Here is a 16,688-nt window from a genome sequence, read left to right on the forward strand (position 1 = left end):
TGTATACTGGTATAGACCTGTGAACACTGGGATGTATACTGGTATAGACCTGTGAACACTGGACTGTATACTGGTATAGACCTGTGAACACTGGACTGTATACTGGTAAAGACCTGTGAACACTGGACTGTGTACTGGTATAGACCTGTGAACACTGGACTGTATACTGGTATAGACCTGTGAACACTGGACTGTGTACTGGTATAGACCTGTGAACACTGGACTGTATACTGGTATAGACCTGTGAACACTGGACTGTATACTGGTATAGACCTGTGAACACTGGACTGTGTACTGGTATAGACCTGTGAACACTGGACTGTATACTGGTATAGACCTGTGAACACTGGACTGTATACTGGTATAGACCTGTGAACACTGGACTGTATACTGGTATAGACCTGTGAACACTGGACTGTGTACTGGTATAGACCTGTGAACACTGGACTGTATACTGGTATAGACCTGTGAACACTGGACTGTGTACTGGTATAGACCTGTGAACACTGGACTGTATACTGGTATAGACCTGTGAACACTGGACTGTGTACTGGTATAGACCTGTGAACACTGGACTGTATACTGGTATAGACCTGTGAACACTGGGCTGTATACTGGTATAGACCTGTGAACACTGGACTGTATACTGGTATAGACCTGTGAACACTGGACTGTATACTGGTATAGACCTGTGAACACTGGACTGTGTACTGGTATAGACCTGTGAACACTGGACTGTATACTGGTATAGACCTGTGAACACTGGACTGTATACTGGTATAGACCTGTGAACACTGGGCTGTATACTGGTATAGACCTGTGAACACTGGACTGTATACTGGTATAGACCTGTGAACACTGGGCTGTATACTGGTATAGACCTGTGAACACTGGACTGTATACTGGTATAGACCTGTGAACACTGGGATGTATACTGGTATAGACCTGTGAACACTGGGATGTGTACTGATAGGTACAATGCATAAACAGACCCGATACTGCAAAAGCAAAAAAATCGGTCGTGTTTTATTTTCGGTAAATTCGGTGCCAACATTATCACCGAAAATAAAACGCACTGAAAATTCCGGTACTAGTACTAGTACACTTACCTGGAAAACGGGTTCACCGCAAATTTCCCTCCACCGAACCGCCAATTTTGGAGAATGCCGAAAATATTACACCACCAAAAATTTCTGCGTTTACAGTATATGGAGCGGCACTGCTGCTGGGGACATGATGATACGAAAGGCCAGAAACTAGTGACAGGTAAACAACACAATATACAATATACCTTAGCTTGTTGTCCGTGGAAGAGGATGGATTGGCCTCCAGAGTTACTTCAGCATCAGGTAGTATATTGCCTAGCCTGCCAAGACCAGCTATGATAGAATGAATGCTTGAGGCAGAACAAAGACTTGGTGTACCTAAGTGCACAAACAACCCAGAATAGAGAAGAACATGCGTGCACCCACCCAAGTGCACATGCATGCAATTAATTATTCAACTCGCGAACAGAACACTTCATGTTTTGAGGACTGATCAGTGTAGAGAAAAGTTCAAACCTTGCCAGAGTTCTTTCAACTCATCAGTCAGCTACGTGAAGCCACAACGTAATAATCACGCCACACTACAACTGTGTGTCGGGTTTAGACTGCTTTCAAATTGGTGGTAACTGGCTATAATATGAACATTAAACAGAGAGTTGTATGGTCAATGTCTCTGTCTCTGTCTCTCTTTCAGTAGTAACAATACAATACGACACACCTCCACCGAAGTATATAGAGAAGATATCCGAGGCACCTGACGCTTTCAGCTGACCAGCAGCATCTTGCAGTATACACTCGACCATGCTCTGTTCAAAATCCTTGTCCACAGACCTATCAGCATGCACAAAAGCACACAATATTTTCTTTCAATAGTACTCCTATCGTTGGGACGACGGCAGATATGCTCAAAGATGTAGCATACAAGGCTCTGCAAGTCCTCCATATAGGAACAATCACCAAGAGGACAAGACACTGAAGACGCCACCATTACACTACTTGGAAGTACAAATACTTCAACCAGATGCGGTGGAATACCTCATCCGCATACTAGCATTGGTTCCGATCGTGTAGGGACAAGATAAACATGGACATCCTTTCAGGGTTTTCTTTAAAAAAATTAATAGTATGCGCCGTTAACACAAGGGGCAAGATGTGTAGAGAGTTCAAATGCTAATGTCATTACTCTGTCAACTGTCAAATCATTTACCAAGAGCTTTTCGACCCATCCGTGCATACATGGGAATGAAGTAAAACAAACAAAACAGAACTACCTAATACACTCCAATAGAATGGCGAAAAAGTGAGTTTGAGACCTAATGAAACCTAGCACTTGTTTCGCCATAACGGAGTATGAGGGAGAGAAACAAAGGGCCTGTTTTGACGACCATAGACACAGCTCTAGCTCAGTACTAACAAGTAATATACATACATACGGTAAAGAGTTTCAGCGCCATGTGTTGCTTCCACACTCATTGCACTGGTTTGTGGCTGTGGATGTACAGTGCCGCTAATGTATGATGGTGCGGCAAATCGCACATCGGGGTGATAATGTCGACGTGCTCATTGCACAGCTACGGGATGAGAATAGATCGAAAAGCTTTTGGACAACGCTTTGACAGTTGACTCATATTTTGTCACCAAAATCCCTAATCAAAATGCATGCTTTGCCATCTTTCCTCAAGTTGAACCTGTAGAGCTCATTCATCTTCTAGAGAGCACGCCTGCCTCCAACAGTACACATTTACAGCTACGCAGAGACAAAGATTTCCAACATGTGGCATGCACACAAAATGTTGACAAGACTCGTGCGTTACGAGTATCCCGCGACCGTAGCACACCTTAAGTTTGAGCGAACACGACGGGAAACGTGTATATCTTCAGCACAGATTAAGCAGAGAGTGCAAAAAGTGCTATGGCAACTGGATGTACCTACGACGTTCCCAGGACAACCATCTGATTTGCACGAACCCTGTGAACGAAGAGCTAAACATGTTTTGGGCGATGTAAGTCCAAGAACGTGAGTAATGTGCTCAAGTCTATGCATCGCTGTCTTATGACATAGACCTGAATCTCATTCGTATATTCTACCTACAGTGCTGCTCAATGAAATCCAGTCGCGTCACTCAAGTACACGCCGGGCGTTGCGCAGCCCTACCTGTGAACACTGGGCTGCGAAATTGTGCAAGTCGCAAACTTGAGTGACGCTGTGACTGGATTTCATTGAGCAGCACTGTATGTGTGAATGAGCTCAGTACTGATAAACAAGGACTGCCATATCCTGTGATGCTCACAAATTCCACAAGAAAAAAGCAAGAAACAAGCCCAAGACTCATCACCGCAGCACCTACCTGACATATTTGTTGAAGTTGCAGTATGAACAAAGCTGACGACAGAATGGCCACTGAAATGATAGAAACACATTCATGATTTTCAGAAGTTATTTGCATGAATTATTGTTTGAACAACATTAATATTCAATGTGTTGGTCACTGAATACCACTGCTGACGTACGTAAAATAAATTCTGAGATCCTCTACATGTACAGGCAGGATATAATAAAATTTAATACGTTATTGAATGGAAACCAGGATTCACAACTACCCAATGATGCAGAGTCCATTCAGATACGACGACGTAACCACGCTCATCGGAAATGGCTGCAATCTAAGTGCCAGACTGATTACGATGCGTTTAAAGAAGCCAGGCGTATCGTGACTCGTATGAACCGTGAATTGAAGACGAATTTTTTTCAGTCTAAGTTCACCAGTGTTCAAGGTAATCCCAGGAAAACGTGGAAGGTTTTGAACGAGTTATCCGGAAGACAACGTGTTCAATCCGTTCCACAATGCTCTGCAAGCAACATTGGGTGTGTATTTGCTGATGTTGTCAGTGATCAACAACGAGCACCTGAACTGTGTCTTCCACAGGGCCCAGTGGGACCTAAGGGTTTTACATCCTTCAGTTCGGTGTCAATAGGTTGTGTGCGTAAACTGTTGGGTTCCTTGGACACCAGCAAAGCGACAGGCAGTGATGGAATACCCGCATTTCTTCTGAAGTCCTGCGCTGATTTGCTAGCTCCCTCCTTAACATTGATATTTAATGCATCTCTTGCTGTTGGTTCTGTGCCGGACGGCATGAAGTTGGCACATGTCACGCCGGTATTCAAGGCTGGAAATCCTCAAGATCAGGGAAATTATCGCCCTGTGGCTCTCCTGCCAATTGTGTCGAAGCTGTTAGAACGAATTGTCCATAGACAACTATCCTCATTTCTAGACAAGGAGAATTTGTACCCTCCCTGTCAGTTTGGCTTTAGACCTCAACATTCAACGGAAGACGCTCTAGTTTTCGTCACGGACACGTTTGTTCGCGCTCGCGATGCCGGACAAATTACTGGTGCTGTGCTCGTGGATATGTCCAAAGCATTTGACAAGGTCAGGCACCAAGTGCTCATTAATGATTTGTTTGAGCTTGGCATATCTGGTTCAGCATTAGTTTGGTTTGCCGACTATTTGTCCAATCGTCGCCAAATAGTGCACATTGCTGAGAACTATAGCCCTCCTTTCCCCTGCATGTGTGGCGTTCCCCAGGGCTCTGTTCTTGGTCCGCTGCTTTTTGTACTCTATGTTCGTTCGATCCAGTCCATTGTCTCCGAGTTTTGTGTGAAAGTTATTCAATTTGCTGACGATATTCTATTGTATGTTTGCGGTACGCAGAAGAATGCGCTTAGCAACTCCCTGTCTGCAGCTGTCTCAGCCATTAGTACCTGGCTGTCAAACCGCAATTTAATTATAAATGCCCGGAAGACACAAGTGCTCTTCCTGTCTACGCCACATATTACTGACCACCAATTTGCAGTCTACTGTCATGGAGTGCAGCTCAAGCAAGTGACATGTGCAAAGTACCTTGGAATACATTTGGACCAGGATCTTTCTTGGAGGACTCAAGTTGATTCTATGGTCACCAAACTTGCCAGTAAAATTGGTATTCTGTTCCGAAATCGACACAATATTCCGCTGACTTGCCGAGAAACCTTTGTAAAGTGCCTAGTGTTGCCAGATTTTCTATATGCATCAAATTGTTTTTCTGCTGGCCTTTCCTTAACCCAGTTAGGTAGGCTTGAACGAATGCTAAAGCGAGCTTTGCGTTCAGTGTACGATACTGGTTTTTGTAGCCCATCAAGCCCTTTATTTGCGAGACTTGGTCTAGATCGTTTGGCATCCATGTATTGCAAGAAATTACTGTATCTGACGTGGCCACTGCTGATTTCATGTGGCCACTGAGCAAGATGGCGGAAATTTCGTCACGTGCATGAAACATGACCATCACCATGGTAGTTTCCGACAGCGTCACGACGCTGACACAGTGAGATGTAGAAAATAAGAAAAAATCTGTGACCTACCAAAACAAAAGTGCAAAGATCATAGCCGGGTTCATCATGCTACACTTACCAGACTAGACTGTAGTACGAACTCGGAGGAAGACCAAAATAATGTTTGTAGCTGCTGGATGCGATCGGAAGAAGGAGGCTCCGTCACTCCTCTCGATCTTCATTGCATGCGGAGCTGCTAGAATCGTAGTGCTTTCTCTTTCGACTCTCGGGGAAGAGAGGTACCTGGCGGGGGAGTGTAGACGACAAGTGTTGCTTCACCGTCGTGCGGAGACGCTGCAATTCATTCACGATACCCTCGTGGCGATGCTGGAGTGAATTGAACTCGTGGTGGATACTCTCGCCACCCTGCTCGGCGAGGAGTCCCATACCAACGCCGAACTCTTTCACAGCGCCTGGCAAATGTGCCTCCAGGAGATGCAGTTTGGGCGTGATGTTGCCGAGCCGCCTGGCCACCACCTCACGTCTTGCTGTTGCCATGAACGTGGACACATCCGACTGGAACTCGGTCACGTCACCAGGCGACATCCGCAAGCACGACGAATATCTCCGCCTGCAAGCAGCAAATTGCTGGAACAGGGCCATGTACCGCTCCTGGATCATTTGAGCTGCCGCGATGAGCTCCTGTGTAGAATTTCTACATGGCTCACCAATGACTGAGGAAGGTGCCGATGTGAGGTCGTGTAGCACAGCTGGCTGGAGGGCATGATGCACATGGTTGCCTACGAAAGCTCGACTGTGGTAGCGTTGTCGGCAGATGTGGTGCCGTTGAAGAATGATCTCCAAGGAGGACTCGCATGGGCCAGACATCTTCTTTCCGCCTTTATCTATCTCCTCTTTCAACTTCCGGATGTCGGCCTCCAGCATTGCTGTAGCTTGTGCCTGCTGTGCGCACTGCACCTGGATCGCACCTGCGGCCGCTTGTAGCTGTGCTTGCGATAGCATGTGGCCATGCAGGGCAAGCCAGTCCAGCTGGTTCTTGAGACCAGTGGCTGCGTTCTGCGCAGTACGCAGCTCAACTTCCTTGCCACGATATCGCTGGTGAGCAGCAACGACTGCGCAGAACTCGTTGCTGTCAGTATTAACGGTGGGGCTAGACGCTGCAGCAAGTGACACATCTAAAGCCTGGCAGTCCTTCACCATGGCTTCGAAACCCCACTGGAATATGCCCAAGTCCAAATGAAGCACGGGAATAACAGCGTTGCAGATCTCAATGGGCAGGATTACTGGCCGAATACAATTGTCGTATTTCTTGGCATCAACGAGGTGACCACCTGCTGCTGAGAAGCTACTATACTTCTCACTGAGTGAGGCGAGCGAGCGGCGATCTACAGAGGTGCCAGTGCCGAGCTGCATATCTGCCTTTGTGATGGTGCAGTGCAGACAGGGATGTACAGCACTGGACCCTGATAGTCCATATTGCACGGTCTGAAATTCGTAGTCACCATACAGCAACACTCTGACAGTCTTGCCCTGCCACGATGTTGTCTGCAATAGCTTCACTTGCTCGACGAATGGGTGCAGTGCTGTGGTTAGGTTTGCTGGACTGTCCTTTGCAGCGAAGACCAGGAATGGCACAATATTCCTGATGGCATTTGCCTTCTTCACGTTAACAATTTGGAAGGACATCTTGAAGGAGTCACCACCGTGGTCTCCTCCAACCTTGACCCAGACTTCGTCTGCTGGAATAGCACCCTCGTGCCAGTGCAGTTGCTGTGTTGCCTGCAGTTCGTCTAGGTACGAGTGGACTGTGCCAACAAGATCTGGAAGCATCACGACTGGCCTTGCTACCACAGTACCAGTCTTGTTCACGAAAGGAACATTCTCGGCCACTATATCAAACCGCAGCTGATCATGTAGCTGCTGACGCATTGCACGCTCCGACTCTAAGCGGACACCATAGTCTTTCATCCACACTCTCAGCTTTCGCAGCTGGTTCCAGGGCATGTGTAAGTCAGCCTTCAAGGCGAGTGTGCTGCCAGTGCCTGGTGTCTTAGCTATAATGCCGGCAGCATTGAGGAGTGCATCACGCTCCTCCTTCTCCATATGACTAATGCTAGCAGCTTGCTGAGCAATCACGCCTTCACTGCTCCCACACACTAGTGTGTGTGTCTGTTTCAGCTCAGCACTACGGCGACGTACTGTTCTGGCCGAAGCATCCTGTGAAGGAACTGTGGCTACTGTAGTTCGCTTCCAAGTTTGCGACGGACCCCTCCCACGCAATTCCAGCATTCCATTATCGGCTTTTGTTTTGACAAGGTGCCCTGTGAGCACATCTGACATACTTCCTCTCAACTTTGTAGGTGATGCATTCAGTATGTCTCCAACCTGTGTGGCCTTTGTCACTGTGTGCTTTTGTGTATTGTTACATGTTTGGACATGCGGTCGAAGCTGAGACAGGGGCATGACTTCTGAACAGCCATTAAATGCGTCTGCATAATTGTCACAATGTATACATATTTCCGCCAATACACTCTGACAGCAAACAGATGGCAACACAAGCTGCGAAGCAGACATTGCAGATCTGCACACAGGACAACTTGCTTTAATCCCAAGCCAATGCCAAATGCAATCTGTGCAGAAAGAGTGCTGGCAACACTTGGCTTCCACTGCTTTGTTGATGATATGTTTGCATATGCTGCAAGTTATTGCAGATAATTGCTGTATGAATCGGCTTGGACTTAGTTCTTGCCCAGTGCTGTAATTCGGCGTAGCGACAGCAATCAGCTGCTCCTTTGTTATATCTTGACCGGCATTTTCCTTTTGAGCAGCTTGTGACTGTGTGTGTGTGCATGTATGATCAGGGTCTTTCTGGCTTGCTGTGGTGCTATGGGTGCCAATACTGTCATGTGCACATTGCCCTGGCCGCGGAGTTGCAGAGGCCGATTCTGAACGGCTCTGTGGTTGTTTGCGCACCACGTCTTTCCTTTTCGGCCGGCCAGGTTTCTTACTTTCACTAACAGTGGCACATGTCTGGCATGTCTTAATGTCTTCATCAACGTAATCATGCGGATGCCATTGAACAGGGCTACCACAGCCTCCGCCACAACGCTCATACTCAGAGCTGTTCACATGGCTCAAGCACCTGCATACTGTTTTGTAGCACAGGCTACACATTCGTTTGGGGTGCACATCCAGCTGGTCATTTCCCACATGCACACCAAAGGCTTTCTGGATGCCACTAGCATGGCTATCCACTGCGTAGCTCGTACTTTGTTTCGCCTTAGACAGCTTCACGCCACCTATACGGCATAGCAGGGATAGTGACTGTGCATGACCTGCCATTTTTTAGCAGAACCACTACCCAAGTACGTCCATCAGTTTCCGGAATTCGCCATCGGATTGAAAAGAAACCAAAAGAATTTACCACCTAAAGGGTCTAGCTTTGACAGGAAAATGAAAACAGGACGCTGAAAAATGGCAAAAGAACGTAGACAGAGCATTCCAATGAGGTACAAAGCGTTCGTGCAACAGAAGACGAGAAATATTCTCAACAAAACCTTCGTGTCGTTCGAAGAAGAATCGACTGGAGTCGCTGTTTTTTCTTCTCGTGTGAGTGCATCGTTGCCTTGTCCCTCAGATGTGCTGTATTAGAAGCACTTTCGAGGCACAGAAGTAGCTCAGACACATGGAAATCCGACATGTTCAAGCCTGTCTCGATCGACCGGTGAGAAGAAATTTGAAATTCTCAGGAGTCGACACAACCACTGAAGGCCGCCTCGTACCCAGGCACCAGTGGCCACGTACGGATCGTTTGGAACAGCAGTGGTGGCGCTGTTTGGAAGGCCGCTGTAGTGTCATATTAAGGGGTCGTCGCAAAAGTTTTTTGTCGTCCCTGAAACGAACATGATTCATTTGGGGGGGAGGGGGTGCGAGCCAAAATCACAAGTCGACCGACACTGTACATATGACATGTACATGCATGCGATTTTCGTCGTCCAGCATAGCAAGCTGTGTTCGTTTCAGAGGGAGGGGAGGGGGTCCGAGTACGAAATGAACGATGTTCGTTTCAGGGACGACAGAAAACTTTTGCGACGACCCCTAAGTCAAATGTTCGAGCGTTTAAATAATGGTCTTGCAACGCGCAGCCTTGTATCACGCACTCTTAAGTTGCCCATGCTCAGAACTGCCTTTGCCAGTCATGGCGCTTCCTTCCAATGTGCTAAGCTGTGGAATGATTTGCACCCTCTAGCTCGCTGTGTGGATAACTCCGCCCGTTTTAAGAAACTGTTACCCCAATGCCTTGCTTTTTCACGCTAGTAATTATGACTTTCAGCTATGCAAAATGCGAACATGATCACCTATCCAATACCGGTAGTCTATTATATTAATTATTCATATCTTTTTGCATCTTTCCCTCGAGTGGGTCTATTGTTATTAGGCAATTGTCTGTTATAGTCACCACTATAAATAAAAATCCAAAAAAAATCCAAAATATGCTAATTCTATTGTGCGAACACGCAACAATTTCACATTCAAAGGCCGAGTATGAACACGAGGGGACAGCTAGCGACAAGAAACAGTTACTAGCATACATAGTTCAAAACATTGTGGCTACATGCCCAATGTACCGGTACTTATAACAGCCCAATGTCGATATCATGCCAATTCAAGAAACATTTTCACTTTGAAAAAAGCACATTACAAATATTTCTAATTCAGTACTTACATGAACGTACACAGCAATGGCTTCGGGTGGTTGCTGACTCAACTTCGCGAAGCTCACGGCAGCCTGTTTGTACTGGCGATAGCGTAAGGTATTCGGAAATACAAAGGCACAGTTTCTTGATAGTCTTCTGACGTCCATCGTACTTCAAGTGCGCACATAAGCACTCCTCAAATCGGATGTGCAGCAGAAAGAAAGCTGTCAATAAAATAACAGCATTGTCCAGTATTCTCAAATACAGACTGAAAGCATGGCTTTTGTAGAAGAGGCAGTACTAGGGAGAAAGAAACGAACGGATGACCACGCGACCAAGCTATCTTGCCACAAACGATGTTGACTTTGATTGAATTTGAATACAACAATGCTGCTCCGCGATTATCCTGATCTGTTTTCAAAATCCACAACACGTGCGCATGCAGTACATAACATTGGTACATTGATGTCACGTCAGCTGCATGATTTCTTTTTGTCACTGCAGTTTTTCGCGCGGATTTCGTTTGCGACATAATCCGGGGCGTCGTCATCTTCTAGAAAATTGGCACTGTATTTTAATTTTTTTAATTTTTTTATTTATTAAAATCCTCTCTACGAGTGTTGTCTCGACTTCGCCAGGGCCCGAGTTTGACCTTCACCTTTCCACCTTTCTAGCACCTACACGTAAACGGAGTCCATTTTTTGGGCCTCCGTGTTCTTCTTCGCTGACTTTCGCTTCTTAGCCTCCATTAATTTTGTAGCATTTTGCATAGCTTTTGGATTTCGGACCACCTAGCGGGGATGGAGCATTGGATACACTGGCCTTCGCAATTCGCCCTAGAAATCATCCCACTTCCCAGGATATATCTTCAACAGGTAACGAATGAAATCCTTTTTTTGATTTTGGGCCTAATTAGTTTGGTACGAAGATATAGGGCGATGAGTGCGAGGAAATTGTCGTTCGCTGACAGTAATTCGCATGACCGTATACGGCCCTGCTTAACAAACGCTCAAATACAGATATAGATATTGGTGGGTACGGGTCCGGGTAGTTTGCACAACTAATAAAATTTAATAATGTCAGATGTGCCCAAATCCCCCCCCCCCCCCCCCCCCCCCCACACACACATAAATGATTAATGGGCGCGTTCGACTACACACATTTTCGTCCATTCTAGAATACTCCACGGTGCATGCACCGTTCGATGACACAAATTCCTGTGCCAGAATCGACGGAATCCAAATCCATCAATTCTGAAGAGAGAACGGAATTTCTAATTCTCCCGCCAGAACTAATGCACTCGACGTACACGACATGCTAGGTCCACGTGCGCGTGAGGGTGTACAGGATTCCACGTGATCTCCTTTTACGATTTTTACATGTACATGTAGTCGTTCGTTTAGTGGCCGCAATCCGTTCATTCTGGTCATTTGAGAATTCTAAAACCTGGGCCCAGAATGTGTAATCGAAAGCGACCAATGAATTATGTTGTTCATAAAAATTAATACCTCAGGGACTATGCTGCACGAAACGAATAAGTCAAACAATAAAATGCAATGCGAGAAAGTTTCGTCTGTCCGTGCAAGGGTGCTTCCATGTACTTACTGTACTACAGTCGTCGCCAAACAAATCTGGCCAATGCCATGGATACAGTGGTATGGTACGCGTGTTCAACTAGTAGTAGTTAACTACAGACAGTCAGTACTTCATCGTTCATGGTGGCATGGCATGCATGCATTTTACAGCACCAGCATGCACAGCACTGAACTCAGAACAGTCTGCACTGCACTGAGTGTATGCAGGCCTGGCATGATGTGCTGTGCACTATAGGCAGTGGCAGTGTGCGGTACAGCTACCGGTAGCTATCATAGCATTGGACAGATTTTTTTGGCAACGACTGTAGTACTTCAAGTACTTTTTGTTTTTTTTTGTAGACCACAGTGAGTTGTATAAACCATGGTATATGACTGGCTTGTGACCAGTACTTGTACCAGTACAGTCGACTCCACTTACTGTAAAACGAACTCGCGTATAGCGAATTTCGTGATATGGCGGACCTTTGTCCATGTCCCTGTTTGAACCCATGCACAATTGACCCTTTATAGCAAACAGTTTTCGTTTATAACAACTCAAATATTGTAGGGCCGCATGTAAACCAAGTGCACTCGACTCATTCCAGACTATACTGTCATGGGCCACTTGCCATCCATGACTTGCTGTTGTGAGTGCATTTCTGTTATAACAAACTTCGGCTATAAAATTCTCCTGCACAATGGTGTTCGTTATACATGTAACTCTGTCCCCGGGAAAATTGCAATTCCGCGGCCGCGTTTTTGTCCGCGTTTTTTGCGATTGTTTAAAAGACCGCGTTTTCCGCGATATTCCCGCGTTTTTTGAACTTTTTTGTTGCACTACACGTACACACAGTGCACTGTCCGGTCAGCAACGTCTCATCGTGGCGGCTTTTTACTCGAATATGACGAGTGCTTACACCAGAGACTTGTAACTGATTGATTTCACTACATACTCACTGAAAATTGCCGCACATCAATAGTATTCACCGCATATTTACCGCATATTTACCGCAAATTCACCGCAAATTATGCCATATTATGCCGCGTTTTTCCCCGCGTTTTTTGCGATTTTTTTCCGCAATTTTCCCCGGGGACAGGTAACTGGAGTCGAAAGCCCAAAGTCGTGGGCTTTCACAACTCCCTGCTTATCAGTATGCAAACTGACCACTCCTTCCTTTGGGTACTAGCTGCCACATGCACTGCAGTCATACAATCCTTAGTCCGGGCCTGAGAAATCCGACCGTGTGAATAATAATACTCGGGGGGGGGGGGGGGGGGGGGAGCACCACACGCGCACACCACTCTGCAAACTTGAGCACGACACTACTTTATTCGTGAGGTTGGATTTCTCTAGTCAGAACTGTAATTTTGCTGATTTAGGTCAAGCTAAGCGGTGAAAACAACCCATGTGTGACCGTGAGGTCAAACTAAGCAGAACAGAGGGTCAAACTAAGAAGAAAGTAACCCACATGCAGGAAAGGTAAACATGCTTGAAATAACCCAGGGCTACCGCGGCATGTCAATCTTTGTTGGAAAACAATCCACAAGCAAACGAGGTCAAGCGACATGCAAAGGAGGCATTTCCATGGGATAATGCGATAAGTGACCCATTCAAACATGCATCAGTCCACTGCATATGGATAACCAGGGCCTGGGGGGGGGGGGGGGGGGGGGCATGCAAGGTAAGCCCACCAGGATTGTAGACTTCCTCCACATATGGATGAAACGGTATGCTAGTCTGCATTCCAGTGGATTTCATACAGTCAAACGGCTCAAGCACACACCAGCGGGTTACACAAATTTGAAAGTGTAATATACATCATTACCAGCAATTATCACATGGCACGTGATTGTTGCCCGTACTCCAGCGAATCAGCACCTTTCGCGCCGCGGGCAATAATATGCGATATTGCCCGCAAAAAAATAGTTTATTTGCCCGCAAAAAAATAGTTTATTTCAGTGATCGCGTGACTACGATCGTACGACGAGTCGACTCTGTAGACTGTACGACTCTACGACGAGTCGCAGTGTAGCATTGAGACGAAGATGGAATTCTTTTTGGAGATGGACATCCCGGCAATGGACATGGCCTCGGACGTCTGCCGTGTGGTGCTTGCAGGGATCATTCGTTCAGTCATGTTGGCAGCCTGACCGTCGGTAAGCTTGTGGATTCAGTTCTGCTCGAAGTGGTCCTGTGATCACAAACAATTATTTGAAATAACACAAATTCAACTCAGCGTCGTGCGTTTTCAAATCCTCGCAAAGTCACTGCCTGTGTGTGGTCTTCATGTGCCACGCAAAACTCTTACCAGGCTCATCTCACCTTTGCTTGAACAACAAACACAACAATTCAGGAATGTTTTGCAATGAAAAATACAGCTATCTGGAGCTGAAAAAAAGAAGAAAAATTGTCCTCAGCATTACACACCACCAGGGAGTCGTCAAATACTTGCACTTGTTGCAGTACTGTATTTGACAACTTCCTGATACACATGTAAACATGAAGAAACTCTTTGTGGTAGCACTCTTAATTTTCAATTGAAATTATGATTCTGCTGTATTTTATTGTCGTTGCCATGTCTATTGCTATGACGATGCGGTGCCGGCACTTTTTTTCTGTCTCCGTCTTTCAGTACTGTATACTCTCTGATGGCCTGTAGAAGACTTTTTGTTAGGGTGTAGGAGAAATATCTTCATTTTTCCTGTTTTGATAATGATAGCACATCAATATACATTGTGGTCATAATGTGTTGGCATTTGGGCTAATTTCAACAGCAGCCCAATGGTCTGCTCTGTGGGCCATGTGATAAATTTGTTATCGCATGGTTGCTGCGGGCCTTATGGCATATTATTGCCCCTCGAGGTTAGCCCTCGGGCCTACGGCCCTCGGGCTAACCTCTCGGGGCAATAATATGCCATAAGGCCCTTGCAACCATGCGATAACATATACTTATCACATGGCCCACAGAGCAGACCATTGGGCTGCTGTTGAAATTAGCCCAAATGCCAACACATTATGACCACAATGTATATTGATGTGCTATCATTATCAAAACAGGAAAAATGAAGATATTTCTCCTACACCCTAACAAAAAGTCTTCTACAGGCCATCAGAGAGTATACAGTACTGAAAGACGGAGACAGAAAAAAAGTGCCGGCACCGCATCGTCATAGCAATAGACATGGCAACGACAATAAAATACAGCAGAATCATAATTTCAATTGAAAATTAAGAGTGCTACCACAAAGAGTTTCTTCATGTTTACATGTGTATCAGGAAGTTGTCAAATACAGTACTGCAACAAGTGCAAGTATTTGACGACTCCCTGGTGGTGTGTAATGCTGAGGACAATTTTTCTTCTTTTTTTCAGCTCCAGATAGCTGTATTTTTCATTGCAAAACATTCCTGAATTGTTGTGTTTGTTGTTCAAGCAAAGGTGAGATGAGCCTGGTAAGAGTTTTGCGTGGCACATGAAGACCACACACAGGCAGTGACTTTGCGAGGATTTGAAAACGCACGACGCTGAGTTGAATTTGTGTTATTTCAAATAATTGTTTGTGATCACAGGACCACTTCGAGCAGAACTGAATCCACAAGCTTAGGCCGCGGTCACACCGAGCTCGATTCAGCCGTTCAGCCGAAAAAAGCGCTTGTTTACGTCACTATTACCATGGAAATGGCTGAAAAATGTCCTACAAGCGACTTTCAGCCGTGGCTGACTCTCAGCCGTTTTTTTCCGGCTTGTTTCAGCCACAGCTTGTACAAGCGGCTGAAAGCCGAAATTCAAAAAATATTTGAGTGCGCTTGGAGCACACCATGTAGCTAGTTGACATGATGAACTGATATTGATGTTCTTTCTTGTGTCCGTGGAACCGTGCTATCCCTGTGCCTTTGGTTTTGACCGTGAGTTTGTCTATCCAACTACACTGTATTCAGTTTGATTTGGATTTTGTCCGACGACCATGGATTTCTGCCGCTGTGCCTCTAGACTGCTGCGTAGGTTGTAGGAGCTGTGGTTTGAGGCCAAGACAAGGCACCATACTCGCGACCGAATTCATGAAGAAAGCCGGGTACGAAGAAGAGAGTGGATTGCAACTGAGTTCAAGAACGGCAACCGGCGGGGCAGAAAGCTCGACATCAGGAAACACCACCCGAACCATCGCGTCCATGCACACCGAACAAATAAACAGAGCACGACTTCGCAATTCAGAATCCGGGCTTCCTTTGCTTCTTCATCAAAACTGAACACTAGAACAAGTACAGTTTTCATGGTTTTAGATCGCGAACGTTCTGCTTTCCGGTTTCTTGCAAACATTGGTGTGTTTCGAGATATTCAAAATTTGGCGGGTAAGAAAAACAAGCCATTCAAGCTTTGCACTCAAGGTCTGGTGTGACCGCGTCACAGGGATCACGCAAGCCAGCTGAGCGCCAGCGATAACAAGCCCAAAGTGGCTTGTTTCGGTGTGACCGGGGCCTTACCGACGGTCAGGCTGCCAACATGACTGAACGAATGATCCCTGCAAGCACCACACGGCAGACGTCCGAGGCCATGTCCATTGCCGGGATGTCCATCTCCAAAAAGAATTCCATCTTCGTCTCAATGCTACACTGCGACTCGTCGTAGAGTCGTACAGTCTACAGAGTCGACTCGTCGTACGATCGTAGTCACGCGATCACTGAAATAAACTATTTTTTTGCGGGCAAATAAACTATTTTTTTGCGGGCAATATCGCATATTATTGCCCGCGGCGCGAAAGGTGCTGATTCGCTGGAGTACGGGCAACAATCACGTGCCATGTGATAACATATACTTATATGACATCCCACAGAGTCCGAAATTCCGTAAAATATTTGCGCATTTACTGCAGAGAGTGATCTTGGAAGGAAGAAAATTGCTCTGAACTATGGCCATGATCGAAATGTAAGGCATCAAACCAGTGAACCACGCCAACAAGACAAACAGTTACACAACGAAAAAAACGAAAGTGAAAAACATTGAACAACCGATGCGATCTCAACTCCAAAGAATCATGATTTTCT

At 46.0% G+C, this 16,688-nt stretch overlaps 1 protein-coding gene across 2 annotated transcripts in view; it reads right to left on the reverse strand.

The window, feature by feature from the left end:
* LOC135811544 (radical S-adenosyl methionine domain-containing protein 1, mitochondrial-like) overlaps positions 1 to 10,450 on the reverse strand; it is a 43,304-nt gene extending 32,854 nt beyond the window's left edge. For both annotated transcript variants that reach the window (XM_065324776.1, XM_065324777.1), the window contains exons 1-4: positions 10,103 to 10,450; positions 3,395 to 3,447; positions 1,765 to 1,877; positions 1,292 to 1,424 (exon numbers count right to left, since the gene is read on the reverse strand). In XM_065324776.1, coding sequence (XP_065180848.1) covers positions 1,292 to 1,424; positions 1,765 to 1,877; positions 3,395 to 3,447; positions 10,103 to 10,240 — 437 coding nt within the window. In that variant the 5' untranslated portion in view covers positions 10,241 to 10,450. The remainder of the gene's footprint in view (positions 1 to 1,291; positions 1,425 to 1,764; positions 1,878 to 3,394; positions 3,448 to 10,102) is intronic.
* Between the last annotated feature and the right edge of the window lie 6,238 nt (positions 10,451 to 16,688).

This window comes from Sycon ciliatum, chromosome 3 (genome assembly GCF_964019385.1).
Source record: "Sycon ciliatum chromosome 3, ocSycCili1.1, whole genome shotgun sequence".
NCBI lineage: Eukaryota > Metazoa > Porifera > Calcarea > Leucosolenida > Sycettidae > Sycon > Sycon ciliatum.